Source organism: Carassius auratus, chromosome 35, assembly GCF_003368295.1.
Source record: "Carassius auratus strain Wakin chromosome 35, ASM336829v1, whole genome shotgun sequence".
NCBI lineage: Eukaryota > Metazoa > Chordata > Actinopteri > Cypriniformes > Cyprinidae > Carassius > Carassius auratus.
Window position 1 is genome coordinate 17,789,263 of NC_039277.1, and position 16,192 is coordinate 17,805,454.

Here is a 16,192-nt window from a genome sequence, read left to right on the forward strand (position 1 = left end):
TCACTGCAGTTTTCTAACGATTTAAAGTGAGTGGGATTATAGCAATGTCCTTATAGCTGTGCCACCTCGAAGAGCCGCGCGACCTCCTGAAAAACTGATTCTACTGAAAGTGAAAACACAGTTTTCCCTCCAAAAGCGAGCGGTGTCGTACCATGCAGTGGAAAAGCACCATTGCGCCAGTGTGATTTCAAAAGATGCTGAATTCAAGACCCGCAATCCTGAAGTGAGATCTACGTGAGATCAGAGAAGTGGCCGTGATTTTACTTAAATGTATTCATTCAAACAGTTCGAATACTATAGACTGTTACCAAAGACATTTTACCAACATCAACAAGATCCATCTTTATTCACTGCAAACGTGGAAGAGCGGCAGCATCTGACATGGCATTTATCTTTAATTACACACAGTCTGTTCAAAGGTGGCAGACATGCATTTACACAACAATTGCTTAATGTAATTACGTAGCCATAAACATAAAGAATATGAATTAGAATACTACAACCAGGAACTCATTACAGGGCAGTGCTGCAATATTATGACAAAAATCATTGTAGTCTTGTAATAATGAGTATGGAATAGAATGCATCTGAAACCATTTGGAGAAATAGCATTTCATATTCTGGCTACACAGACCAAACAAAATGAAACATGTTAAAATGATCGGATGCAACATTAGCAGACCTACAGTAAATATTATGCAGCAAATTGACACTTTTCATTCATTTTCATATTTCACTTCAGTCACGGCAGCTGTAATGGATTTAGTTTGTGCAGGGCTATTTTTTGCCCCATAGTCTTGAATTTGTGGGGCATTTTCCTGTCTTTGTCAGTAATTTAAAAAAAGAGAAGGATTTTTTTTTTCTGATTGAACTTAAAGTGTAAATTTAAGGCAGCAATTAAAAAGCACACAGCCTGTAATGCAAGAGTGCATCTCATATCTTTTTGTGTTTATCACACCAGTCATTTGCAGGTATTTTCCTCTTAAGTGCACAGTGGGTTGTAAATGAGCAAGTACATGCTTTTCCATTTCCTTTGCAGTAAATGATGCAGTTCTGCGATCAGCATGAATGATTGATGATGCTGACAGAGTGCTGCTTTAGAGCCGGTTAAACTGTAGGGGTTTTCTCCACTCCACCTGTCGTTACACCTCTTTAATTGCACTGCATTGTGGGATGTTAGTCGGAGCAGAGTCTTGCTGTATTAAAATGGGCCTACATCACTCCTTACAGCATTTGACTGGTCATGTGATCACAACATGATGGGGAGCACCTTTATGCAGTTTTTTTGTTTGCACATCATTGTAACATTTGGTAATAGTCAATTTATTTTTTCATGTTGGTAAAAGTAAATTGTCACTTTCAACCAGTTTCACTTCCATGATGTCATGCATTTGCAAGATTTAACAAGAAAACTATGGTGAGAAGTGGCTGTTACCATGTACCAGCATAGAGCAAGACCTTAATGTATGTTTTTACTGTATATGCTAAAGATTGGAGCTGATTAAGAATTTTGAATGTTTTGTGACATCCACAGAAAACAACAGAGAGTTTCAGAGAAAGAGCAGGTTACTACCGTTCATTTAGATGAAATATCATGTACTTATTTGCAGTAATCCATAGTAATAAATAGTGTCCATTTTGATATCTAGATGAGTTTAAACCATCTTTAACTGCTCTTGTCTTGATTTCTGACCATGTTTGGATGTTTCCTCTGACATGTGTTTTTGCGGTGGAGTTGTGCAGGTGTTGGCCTGCAGGTCTGTTGTAAATGGTGAGTCAGAGAAGGGTTTCGTTTGCTTTCGTCTTCTTCGTGCCGCTGAACCAGATGTGTCATTAAACAGCTCATACCCTGAGAGGAAGTCTCTCTTTTTGTTACTCAAGATAATAGACTCAAGGCTCTTGACACGTGGCACTGAAAGCACACTACCATTTGCTAAAATAACTCTTTTTTTTTTTGTCTGTTTGTATGTGTTTGTGATTTTCTCTTCAAATGCTCTCAGATTGACAGAAGTACATGTGCGTTCTTGTTTGAGAACTTTTTTCCGGGTTTCTAAAGACAGCTCTGAATATGAGTAGGCCCACACCAAGTATGCACAATTACATTTATTTATCATTTTCAGCAATGATTCATTTTGGGTGAATTTTGCAGAATGGCTGTAAATGGGTTTAAATTTGCTAAACAGAGCTGAGAACACTTCTTTTAGTTTTAAAATAATTAAATAAATTGTTAATATTAAATGACAGTAGCACAGTAATATTAATGCAATATTCTATTTTTTTTTTCGATACTTTGAATTACCATTCATTTTATATTATGAGTTCAAGTTTAGTAAGTTTGTTTATTTAAACAACTGTTATTTCAACTATATATTATTTAAGCTAGTTTTCATTTCAAATTTTTTTTTCATCTAATATTTGTATTTCTTTTCATTTCAGCCTTTTTCATTCAACAAGAAGGTTCTTAATCGTTTTCAGTTTTAGCTAACCCTGACTAAACCCTATTTTGATTTTTACTTTTTCATTTCTAATTTTCATTAAGTTTTTCATCTAATATTTTTTATTTTATTATTTCAGTTATTAAAAAATGGTTTTAAAAGTTTTAGTTTTTGTTAACAATAATAATCCAAACGTAAACCTATTTTCAGTTCTAATTTTAATATGCGTTTCTGATTTTTATTTATTTTTTAATCTAATATATTTTTAATTAAACTTTATTTCAGTTATTAAAATGTTTTTGATAGTTTTAGTTTTAGTTAAAGATAATAACTCTGCATTAGCAACTTTATTATTTTGATTTTGACAACTTTATTATTATATACTGTACAGTTTGTTATTATATACTAAATTTAATTCCATAATGTAACATATTTAAAATGCGAATATGAATTATGAATAGAAAGAACAGATGTATTATGAACTTAAAGTTCATTTTGTTTTCATGCCAACTTGAAGTTAAGCATGCAGGCTGTGTGCAAATTTATGAATGATGACCGTTACAGCAGAAAACAGTTTTGTACATTTCTATCCTGGCCCTAATCATGGGGTGAAACCCTCTGACAGCCTTGACTTGAGATCAGAATACTGCCAGTTGCATGCTGCAGGCTGAACGAGTGAGATTTGCATAGACGTTCTCACTCAGAAAGGCCACCAAAATGCAAAGCTTCCAGCATGACGGGCTCCTGAGCAGCAGCCGAGCGATTCTGGAGGTGGAGGGCAGCATTATTTGACATCTTAATTGCTGGAAGGTCTCTCCAGAGTTCACGGCTCCAAACTGCCAGTGCTAGGTGCCAGCAGAAGTGGGCTGTCCGTCAGCGTGGCGCTGCACGCCGCATGCTAATGAGTCACAGTGAAGTGATCATCATGCATAAATGTCACCCGCTGCACTGGCACACAGACCTGCACTGCTGACGTCAAACGGTGCAGCACGTGCCCCTGTGGCGCTTTGAGTTCCCCACACACATTAGACATTCGTGTCATGGCCTGTGACTGCGTGCAGGAGGTCGCAGGTTCGTGTTACTAGTGTACAGTTGCTTTTGTTATGGAGTTCAAAAAGAAGACGTTATCCGGTGTCATGACTTATTTTTTTGTACAACAACTCACAATGTACTAGCATGAATGTCATGCAAGGTGTTAATGCAGTAATGCATAGTGCTAATTGTTAAATTACTTAATGACTTTAGAGCTGCTAAAATTTTAGACCATCTGAGACCCATATAATCTGTCCCCAAAAAATGGATTTTAATAATGCATGTTTTTCTACATGCATTATTAATATGAGAACATAAGAATAGCTAAGCAGCAGCCGTCTATGGGTTTTTCAATGACTGATATTTAATTTAATTTATCATTTCATTTAATACTTAATAATTAATAAAATATATAATTTAGATATTTATATTTAATGAAATATAGATGTTTTTTTATTTATGCATAAATATTTATAAATATTTTCTTTAATGATACCAAATGAATAATAATATAACTATGTAAGCATTTACTCATACACACACACACACACACACACACGCACACACACACACACACTTTTATACATATTAAAAATTTGAATGTATGAATTTATACACACACACATACTCATTATAGTGTATATGAATTTTATTAAATGATTTATTTGAATAATCTGACAATATTTAGTGATAATCAGATGGAATAAATTTTAGTACCATGCATATTAATCAACTTAAAATATTAAAATATATTTAAGAGATATTTTATAAACAAACTGTAAAAAATAAATAAAAAAAAGCAAATTTTCTTTTTTCAAATTTCATGTTTAATTCAATGTGTTATTTGTTTATTTATAATTGTAATTTTGGAGTGAAAATAGTTTCTAAACCCTTTTTTTTTTGTAATATACAACTGTATATTACAAATACTAATTAATCTGTCAATGAGTACTAAATTAGTATTTTGCACTAGTCTTTGTTTTTGAATTACTGGTGTGCTACTGTCTCTTTAAGACTCTCCAGCTGTGCTTCTCAAGGTGGTCGTTTCCTCTCAGTGAGGGCCTTTGATGAGAAGCTTTAATTAGAGCAGGGCTGTATATTATAGACACATTAGATGAAACACAAAACAGTCTGAAAATAACAGTCTGTAGCATGCAAGTCTCTCTCTGAGATGAAGTAAATAGGCCTTTCGGTTCAGTCTCTTCCACTGAGAAACAAATGTGTGTTCATACTGTCAGTGTTACTGTTTGACTGCAGTATCTACTGTAGTTTTTTTTCTACTATAGTTGGAAGACTGTGTTAAGACACTTCACATTTGTGTGGTTTTTAACTAGTATACATTTTTTGTGTAAAAGTTTTGTGTTGAAACTCTCCCTGATAATGACTGACTGACTGATTTCTAACAAGTAGTTTGTATTGTTGTAGTTTTAATTCTATATTCTTTCTGATCATTTACTTCAGTCAGAGGAGCGTGCTTTATTCACAGACATGCCTAGCACCCTAATTCACAAAGAAATATTGAGGAACATCCCGTCCAGTTGGACTTGCTTTCCGATTTCTCTTTTGACAGATGGCGATGGACTTTGCTTGCAGTAATTCACAATGTATCTGTAATAGCTCCATCTGTTGTGAGGCCGGGTAATGAAAGCATTCATCTCTATGGATCATCCATTTCTCCTGGTGCTGAAGGCCTTTCCTGACACATTCCTTATTCCTCTCTCATGCCAAAAGCACTGTAAATACTACAGTATATATCAGGGTTTCCCAAATGGGGTTCATGTGTTGATGAAAACTTAAAAAGTAAATAAATCAAATGTAGTAATAAAATAAGCAAATGGGGTTAGAAATTAAATAGCAATCTTATTAAATCACAGTAATCAGATAAAAGGGTTTATTTTAAATAAGTATACAGGCCTACAGTGTATAATATTTTTTATTACAGAACATTTTAGAAGAAAATACTGTTTCAATCTTTCTACTTCAAAATTTCACATTTGATTCAATGTGTCACTTGCTGTTTCTTTGTCGTTTCAACCCTTTATAACTTACGTTATTTTATTCAGCAAAAAGAACATGATAAAGAATATTGGTAACCAGAAGAAAAAGAATAATGTTGGTAACTAATCTGATCTGGTTACCAGTGACTTTCATCAAAAGTACTGAGATGTTTCTCAAATTATCTTCTTTTAATGTCATGCTGTTGTAGCCTAAGCGTTTGGATAATACATTTTATGTTGAATCAAAGAAAATATTTCTATAAAAAGCAACTCTTTTAAATATCTACTTGATATTTTTCACATTTAACATAAGAATGCCTTTAAATGATCTTCTGGGGGTATTTTCACAGCCAAATTTAATTTGCAATTAATTAATTGCAACATCATGTAATTAATTAGATTAAAAATTGTAATCGCCTGACAGCCTTAATATATATATATATATATATATATATATATATATATATATATATATATATATATATATATATATATATATATATATATATATATATATATATATATCAAATAAAACAATAAAACTAAAACACTCAGACTAGAGATTTTAGTTGTTTACTTGAGCATGTAAATCTGTCGTTATATTATTCAAAGATTAACTTTAAATTTCAGGGGTAATTATTTTAAGGGTTCGACTGACAAAAGTTTGTGAACCCCGGCTACAGTATATATACTATATGCATGGTCTCTTCATCCCTTTGTGTAAAACAATGTCTTGTATCATGTTTGCAGAAGTTTTGGGTATCGCCTCATATTACGTCTTCCAGTCTGACATGTGTTAATGAGAAGAATGAAACTGAATGCTGTGAAAGGCATGTCAGCAGGAGTTGATGGCAGAGATATAGCCTTCCGACTGCTTTTTCAAGAATCCTCCCGTTCATGTACAGTCAGCATGTGCAGAGGGGTGTGCGACGGGTGCTTGAGCACAAGGCTATTTTCGTTTTTTTGGTAATAAAACACTTTTATGAAGGACTGTCCAATCTAACTATTAGTAAAATTCATGAATAAAAATGTAGCCATAAATAAAATGATTCACATGATGACCTTTCACCTGATGATCTAATCTGAGATGATTCCTCACGTTCAGACACTTATAGTAATTAGGTAATTAGCAATTACCAGATACCTTCAATAACGTCCGCGCCAGCCATTAAGTGGAGTTCTCAGCGGAGAGGTGCGCTTGTTTACTTGTATAAATTATTTTACAAAAAACGACATGAAGAGAGCATGCACAGATGTTGTTTATATTTCTGTGGGTATCCTGTGGAAGTAACGTTATCTGCAAGGGGCTATATTTTTGTTCAATATTTTCCTAATGACAATTTTATAATTGGTTTAAAAAACTCCAAAAAAAAAAAAAGCTACTACGAACACCCTTTCCTATTTTTATCACAGAATAAGAATGATAGAATAAGAACAAGGCAGGAAATAGATTTTATAGATTCTAAACGAAATGATATGTCAGTACTGCATTATTCAAATAGATTTTTTATTACCTAGAGATAACTTGGAAAAAACACACATAAAGTATATATTTTAGCAGTCGTGTGTTTATTGTATTCACGTTTCATCAGTAAAAACGTTTCTGCTTTTTATTCAGCTCAGCTACAGATATAGCCAGATGCTTTTGTCCATATTAGGGATTTCCTGCATGTCATAAGTTATTACTTTTATGAGTCTGTTTTGCAATTTCTGCACAAGAGTGCCCTCTGGCTTCCTGTATGAATGAATCATACACTGCATGAGAGTGTTCATCACTTCTGATATTCACATCTTCTCATTTTGGATACTAATAAAATGTCAGGTAATGCAAAGGCTATCAACACTATCTCTTTGAATTTAAATCTAGAGTTAAATGTAGAAACCTATGCAAACAATTTCCTGGGGACGAATTTAAATTTTATTAAAATTCAATATTGTTTATGTTATCTGATTAGCATAAATATCTGACTATTCATACTTTGAACTATTATTATTATTATTACAGTATTTATTTAAAAAAACGTAGAGTGCATTAAAGTAATTATCACAGCTTTATCACAACAATTTTCTCATCCCCCTAATTAACAATCCTGTTTTTATCATTATCATTCAAAAAATGATTAAATTCAGGACATGATTAGAATAGAATTCTATTTTAAATAAGACAACAATAATGTTTTCAACAGCAAAAACACCATACCCTGTAAACTCGTCTGACAGCCTTAATATAATAATAATAATTCAGGTTCTAATTCCAGAGTAATTTTAAAAGGTGCAAAGAAATAATTCTTCAACTTTTAAACTTGGTCTTTTTAAAAATGGTCTTTTCTGTTCTGTTTCTTTTTTTAAAAATTGCGTTGCGGCATTTGTTGCTGTATCAATACATAAGCATCCGTTTCAATACACATACTGTATCAGCAAGGAGCACAGACCTATTAAAAGCCATGTTCCATGTGCACCTTTTATACTTTGAGCACCTGCCCCTCCAAAGGTCTCTGCACGGCCCTGCAGAGTGATGCATTGAATAAAGAGCTCCGTCTGCAGAGACACAGTAATGTTAAAAGTAATCCACGCCGGGTGGCATTCAGATGCATGTACAGGCCGGTAGTCAATTTGTCATAGACTCAAAGTGCTGTTGAGTTTGCTCAGCAGGGGTCGGGATGTGACCTTGCACACCGCTGTAGCATATACCTGCCCCGGCTGCGCTTGACATTTCCCGTTTTAGCCAGCCGGGCATCCCAGAACAGCCAGTGACAACCCCTTGCTGCACTACACTAACACAAACACAAACAAACACACACACTACTGGCCTTTCCAGCCTGTCCGACTTGCATAACTCCTAACCAATGCTATTTTTAAAAGCATACAAGATCAAGCTGATAGTTTGTCAACAGGGAGATAAGACGTGAATATGAGCTACAGTACGTGCAGTTGTGGCATTTCCCAGAATTCTGTGCTTGCAGCAAGGCTGCTGATGAAAAAAGAAATGTTATTTATCACAATAAATAGTTTAACATTTTAAAGCACATTGGCATATTGCTAAGCTAGTAAATTAGTATGTTTTCAGCTTGTGATTTGTTAGATTTAAAAAAAAGTAATTAAATTTTAGTTTGATTCATTAAAATAATTGATTCATTAGTATGCATCTATTTGAATTTGATTAATTAAAAAAACTAATGTATTAATGTGAATCAGTTTGAATTTGAATCATAAAAAATATTTGTTCATTTGAATCAGTTTGAATTTGATTCATTCGTTTGTGAATCAATCTAAATGAGTTGTCTTGTATTTTTTTGCATGCTGCCAGAAATGGCCAAGTTTTGGATCGTATTGTATTTTTTTATTTTATCCCATTCAATTCAGGTTGCTAACTAAATTATATACAAATAATTAAAAAAAAATTGGTTATTTTGCCTTTTGTGCCACTGGTGTAGAAGATTCACATTACAGTGGCTCAGAAAGAAGCTGGTTGAAATGTGTGAAAGTTTGAGTGTGTAAACCACATCTTTTTGTGTTCATTAAATGTCTTGATTTTGCTAGGTGTGTACATACCTCACAGTTTCCACAAAAATATAAAGCAGCACAACTGTTTTCAGCAGTGATGATAATAATAAGAAATGTTTCTCGAGCAGCAAATCAGTATATAAGAATGAAGGATCATGTGACACTGAAGACTGGAGTAATGATGCTCAAATTCAACACTGCATCACAGCAATAAATTTCATTTAAATAACGTTTTAAAATATATTCACATAGACCGTAGTTATTGCAGTTTTTACTGAATTTTTGATCAAATACATGCAGCTGTGGGGAGCAAAAGGGAAAAATCTAGATCGGTAGTTTAGATTGGATGAAGCGCTGTATGAGAGCTGACATCCCTCCCTTAGAAAGGCAGAGAGGAAATGTGAGTAGTTTAGCTGATGGGTGTGTGTGTTATCAGTCCATGTTCCTGCAGGCAGAGGATGGGTGATAGGCAGAGGACCGACTGAGGGCTGTAGATTGTAGACGCATTACAGCAGCAGATAGAGCCACGAGGTCCTTCAGGAGGAAATATGTTCTTTTTTTATCTGCAGTCCTTCACCCAGGGGGGGACTGTTCTTTAGGCCATGAGGAAGAACAGGAGACGTGGATAGTGTCTATTACAAGCTTTACCCGGGGTCATATGCAGTTCCTTAAAAATGCACATTTGAGCAATTCGTCAAGTATTTCCTGTCCACTTAGAATAATATTTATCCAAATTAGGCATGCACTGAAATAGAAATTGGACAAGTCTGATTTGTTTCAGCAGATTGCTTTGTTCAGACAACTTACTCACATTACTTTTACAACATTTTTGTAATCTATTCTAATCTAATCTAATAATAATATATCATGTTTTTAATTATAAATTATAATATAATAGTAACATTTTGCTGGGTAATAATAATAATAATAATAATAATAATAATAATAATAATAAATTATATTATAAAAGTACAAAGGTTTTTAATACAATAATAAAATATTTTTACTGACTGTTAAATCTTATTTGCTCCATTTTAAAAAAAAGATTGTATTAGTAGTTGTAGTGTAGCTAACCACCTTTCCTTAAAGCTAACCTGACTAGTTTATTGACTTCAAGCTACAGTTTTAAAGATGCTTACCATAAGCAGGTATGAGCCCTGCGGCTTTGTTTCTGAAGATGAGTTTGCATGAGAGATGAAGGAAAGCACTGCATGTATGTTGATAAGATGCCGTCTCTGCAGCTCTCCGGCGGTTCTGTGCAGTTTGTGTGTTCACATTGATCTGAAGTGACTCTGGGCATCAGGCCCTCGCTTGACTGCAGAAAACACAAAGTGACATTTACGCCAAGTGCTGAGCAAAACAGAGGTTTTATTAAGTAAACACTGAGCCTCTGCTGCGTGTAAAATAATGCCACGCTGAGGTGAACGGAGCTTATGTAACGAATCTCAGCTGAAGTAAACATTCATGAAAGAGATGTTGATGACTAAATTGTCTTCTAAACGCCAACAAACAGTGGTTTTATCATTTTAAGTGGAGCTTTCTGAGGTGAGCATCATCATCATCATCATTATTGGAGATACAGAAAACCATTCGTTTTTATCCATCTAAACTTAGATTTTTAAGTTTGCTTTCTAAAAACTTCTTTGACTTTTTTTACATTCAGATTCTAAATGCAATTTCTGTTTCACATTTGTTGCTTCAGTTTAGGTGTGGGTATATATCAAACCATGATTCACGAGTCTTTGTCATGCTGGTTTTACTATTTTGCATGTTTTCTGAGCAGCACAGCCAATTAGATTTCCTTATTTTAAAAATAAAGCCTTACAAAGTAACAAAATATTTAATAAAAAAGAATTGCAAATATTTTAGCTAATGTGGGCAAAGATAAAAAATCTTCATTATTTTATCTTTATTATAAAAAATAAGAACAAATATACACATTACAAATACACATAATAATCAAATAAAACCAACAGTGCTTTATTTCTCAGGTACAGTAGGTGTATTTAGCAGTAGTATTCAAGAAGTTGAATGAACAGATATAAAGGAAACACTATACACTTCACTGTATAAATTAGACATTGATTCTTATTAAAGCAAATGTATTATAGTTCTTCAGTCAAGAGCAGTATTTTTTTCTGTTTTTTTGTTTGTTTGTTTGTTTGTTTTATTAACATTAAAGGAATAGTTCACCCAAAAATGAAAAATGTTCATAATTTAGTCAGTCTCAAGATGTTTTAAACCTGAATGAGTTTCTTTCAAGTTATTTTGAAGAATGTGGGAAACCAAACAGTTCCTGGTCCCCAGTGACTTCCACAGCTTTTTTTCCTACTATCAAAGTCAGTGAGGACCAGCAACCATTTGGTTACCCACAACCTTCAAAATATCTTCGTCTGTGTTCAGCACAAGTAAGAAAGAAATACAGATCTGGGAAAACATGAGAGTTTGCAAATAATGACAGAATTAAACATTTTGGGTGAACTATCCCTTTAATGACAAGTGACAGCATGTTTAGTAATATTAGTCTGCTGTCTCTTTAAGAGTTACACTAATATACAGACACGCATCCGATTTTCTAACCATATTTATATGTAAGCCTTGTGTATTTTTGACAGTATTAACACAATCAGATGCGAAAGAACTTAGTCCAGTACCGTATTTTTCTAACTATAAGTCGCACCAGTCCAAAAATACGTCATGATGAGGAAAAAAAACATGTATAAGTCGCACTGGACTATAAGTCGCATTTATTTAGAACCAAGAACCAAGAGAAAACATTACCATCTCCAGCCACGAGAGGGCGCTCTATGTCTTCAGTGTAGACTACAGGAGCACTGAGCAGCATTGAGTGACCTCTCGGTTCATGTCAAATTAATTTTGATAAATAAGTCGCACCTGACTATAAGTCGCAGGACCAGCCAAACTATGAAAAAAAGTGCGAGTCCGGGAAATACAGTAATCAGGCGTTGTTTGACTGGATTTTAGAGTGTGTGCGCTTCAGATTGTGCTGAGAGAGATGTCAGAACAGCATGTGAATGAAATGTTAACATTTGATGTGAATGTACATAGCATTGTACAGTATATTGAGACAGCGGCACCAGACCTGCAGCTGATAGAATGTGCGCTGCAGCACGATACTATGATATTTCTTCAAAAGTACATTGTGGAGACATTTTAATTGTCCATGATGAAAATTTGTGATATTGCATACCCCTACTTCAGTTCAAATGAACTGAACTGAAATGGAATTTAAAAGGTCTTGACAGTTCAGTTATGAATGCTGCCACAATCTTATTACTATTACAGCTAGATTCTAAACTATTTTTCTTTGTTACTGCATGCCACACCATTTTTGCTACTGACTCAGAAGAATTTATTTTTTAGCTTTTTTGCATATTTTATTGATATGTACAATATAAAGATAACACAGATAATAAATCATAACCACACATTGCACTTGATAGTGTCCAGCTTTGTGGCTGGTTCAGATTTGCATGTGTGTAAACACCGCGACCTGAATGAACCAAATACTGTCAGTCACACATGGCATTTGAAGCATTCTCTCAGCAACTATTTTGTAATTCCTGACATCTCCATCCTGTTCTGTCTGAATGCTAGTTTTGATTTATGCCCAGGCATTACGCTGTGTTAGCCCCTGCATAAGAACAGATTTAGAGGTGAAATTGAATTATGCCACAGGAAATGATCTGTCATCGGACTTTTTTTCCCAACTACTCGAAGGGGAAAATTGAACAAGAGGAAGAACTGAAGGTACTTCGTAGGGTAGCATGCATAATTTTTTAAGACGGGCGTCACTACAAAGTTGACTGTTCACAATATTTTTTATTATAGTATCAACTTCAATTAAAACAGACACAAATGAGTCAGCTGTTGAAATACAGTAAGCACACTGTATGGAGCTTATATAATTTGATCTGGGTAGAAATTGTTGAGAAATATTTCAGATTACACTGAGACTTCTGGCTTCGAAACATGAGATATTTTTCTCAGGAGATGATTTCCAAGCAGGAGACTCTGTTTGCTCTCTAAATGCCATCTAGAAGAAAACTCAAGAGATATAAAAGAGATCTCCTTTATGATTTTGTCCCGTGGGGATTTTCTAAAAGAGTTTGAATGAAAATGTCTATAGCACCTCATATAATTTAATCTTTGCAGAAATCGATGAGATTGCATTGTGATAATATCAGATCTCTTGTGAAACCTTTTCTCGGGAGATAATGTTGAAGCAGGAGACTCTCTATTTGCTCTCTCAGTGCCCTCTAGAAGAAAACTCCAGCGATATAAAAGAGATCTGGTGTTTGATTTTTCTCTCCAGAGAGGTGTTTACCATAGAATTTAAATGAAAATGTTCATAGCAGCTCATATAATTTGGTCTTGGCAGAAATTGATGAGAAATATCTGTGATTGCACTGAGATTTTGAACTTTGTGAAAAACCTTAGCACAGTTTAAGAAAATGATCAAGAATGGAAACGTCAAACTTTTTTAGCAAAGAAGATAATTTTCTCTCTATTTGCTTTCTCATTGACACCAATAAGGTAAATTCTAGAGATATATAAGACATCTCCTTTATAATTTTTCTTTCACATGGGGCGTTTCTAATGCAAACATGGTGTTTTGTTCTCATATCTTATACCCTAAGCAGCCCAGGCTATGTTTGAACATGCTTGTCTCACAGTACATCTTCTTAACTCTTTTTTTATTGTCTTATCATTGTCATTGCTTCTGACCTTTGAGATATTATCATGAGCTTTAATTCCGCGCAGCAGAAACAGGCTCTTCCAGCTGTCAGGCGTGTGCTTTATTTAGCAAGCGCTGTGTGTTGTCGGCCGGTCAGAGTTTCCCTTGTGGGGCCCCTTGACGCTCACACACAGACAGCGAGTCACACAGTCTCTCCCAAACACACACGCCCTGTACAGCCCAGAGCCAGCGCTGCAGCAGAGCGAGAGAGGAGAGAGAGAAAAGAACCGGGAAATGCCGTATCGGCTAGAGAGGGAAGAGAGTGAGTGAGGCGGAGAGAGAGAAAGAGAAACCTTCGGGTTTGGAAGACAAGTGATTGTCAAGAGGTTTAGCACGTGCTGCTTTCACTGCATTCATTGGATTCTTGCAGCACCTTGACCCGCTGTCACTGTCTGCCAACTCTGCCTTCATGTGATGACGGCCAGGATCAGACACGGACAATCCTGAGGTTTTCTATTCTCCAGCCTGCCTCGCTCCATCTCATCCCCTACGGCTACTCCACCCATTTCTTCAGCTGACACCACTGAATTAATCAGAGTTGTCCGCACTAAGAGGATCGATAGCTTACATGGTGCTTGACAGGAGCGGAGCGCTTAGTCTTTTTTGGGGGAAAATTCCCAGGACTTGTCATTCGTCTCTCCATGGCATCTGGGCTATCTGCACCAGAAAGGGACTGCATGCATCATTGGGTTTCCTTGGGGCACGGCCGTGCATCTCCGACATCCAAATGAAGCGTTTTTCTGAAACCGTTATTGATGCCGGGACTTCACGATGAGGATGTACCACAGTGAGTTTCAAATCCCACACAAAAGGCAGCGGAAGGACCCTCATTCTGCTCTGTGCTTGTTATTTTTGCTCTACTACTACGGAACAGCCCCTTAACCCTTGAACTTTTCTTAACATGCCATTTTCTTGCCTTAAAATTTGATTTATGCACACTGTCCACATTTAGAAAAGGGTGAAGTGTCTTCTCGAGACTCTTTGGTGGAATAGCAAACTAAGAAGATGTACTCTTCATTGCTCCAAGCGGACTTCTTGTTTCGGAGATGCTTGGAGCTGGTTTCAGTTGAGGCATGTAAGCAGGGTGTATAATGGCTATCCCGAGGCTGGCATAAGAGTTATTTATTTGCGAGAGAAAGGAGCCAACACGAACCACTCCTTCGTTTAAATGAAGACCGGCCGAAATTACACAGGAAGGGAGAAAAAAATGATGCACGTCAACAATTTCCCATTCCGAAGGCATTCCTGGATATGGTGAGTAGTGAAAATGGATTGCAGAAGGAAACAGGACACAATAAATGGGTCTTTTGTGTTATGTTTCATGACACTAGGGTTGGTAGGTCATGTTTAGAGATCTCCACATATTTATTTGTATATTTGTTTTAATCTTGTGGTAAATATCAGCGGGTGTCAGCGTAATAAAAGTAAAGGAGCTGATGGTAAACCATGCATATAGAAAATAGGGAATCAAAAGTATTCTTGCCTGTAAAGCCCCATTCATACCAAGAATGGTAACAGGGTTTTTGCAAGTCTTAAAAAGGTCTTTAAAAGTCTTTATTTGCATTTTCACAAATGAAGGCCTTTAAAGGTCTTAAACAGGAGCAGAAAGTCTTATATTCAAAAAGTCATGGCATTAAATGTTGAATGCGCCACAACAATATCCTCCTCTGTATTTTTCTTTTGTTTTCCAATACAAATATCTTACCATCCATAAATCAAGATACATTTACTTGAGATGCAAAGAAGATATGAAGTCTTGTTTTCTGAGAAATGGAACAAAATTACATGAAATTAAGTGAAAACTAATTTGAATACCCCATTAACAGATATCTGTTCTTATTTTAAGTGGACTTTTCTAAGCTCACTGGCAAATATTTATTCTTATTGTAACCATAAACCATTAATTTTGAGCAATTTCACATAAAACACGACTTTCGTATCTTTGGTCATTTTGCTTTTCAAATAAATGTATCTTGAAGAATATTTTGGCATTTGGAGTGGAAAGGGGAAACAAACGCTAATAATACAGAGGAACAATATCATTTGAATCACTTTCATAACCTTTTTTTCTAGCTGGTGTATGATCAAAACATTGACGACCAGTCAGAATTGCAGCTCGTGCTTATAATAAACTGAATGTTGTAGTTGTTATCCATAGTTAGACTTTAAAGTCTCCACACAGGTACTACTTTTAGGCCTTTGCTGCGAAAACATCATGTGACTGTTTATTTTCACTCTCCTCATTGGGTGTTTTCCAACCTATATGTGCGACCACAGCCAGTTTTTATGACTGTAGGCCTCATGGGTTCTCCAACCAGCGTTTGAGGCTGTCAACACCCAGATACGAACAGCAGGTTATGGTGTCATCACCCTGTTGTGGAAAGCTCGAAAAACAAAAGCGCTGCAATGAATCAAACGTGACAGCGTTTGCTGCTCTCTAGGGCTCTGCGGCGTCTATAATGGCA

General features: G+C 35.4%; 1 protein-coding gene across 7 annotated transcripts in view; it reads left to right on the forward strand.

Moving 5' to 3' along the window:
* Positions 1-16,192, forward strand: part of LOC113054721 (cAMP-specific 3',5'-cyclic phosphodiesterase 4D-like) — a 169,097-nt gene that overhangs the window by 94,756 nt on the left and 58,149 nt on the right. The window contains exon 1 of one of the 7 annotated variants that reach the window (XM_026220472.1): positions 13,875-14,981. The exons of the other annotated variants lie outside the window; for them this stretch is intronic. Coding sequence (XP_026076257.1) covers positions 14,896-14,981 — 86 coding nt within the window. The 5' untranslated portion in view covers positions 13,875-14,895. Of the gene's footprint in view, positions 1-13,874; positions 14,982-16,192 lie in introns of those variants that run through there. 7 annotated transcript variants of the gene reach the window in all.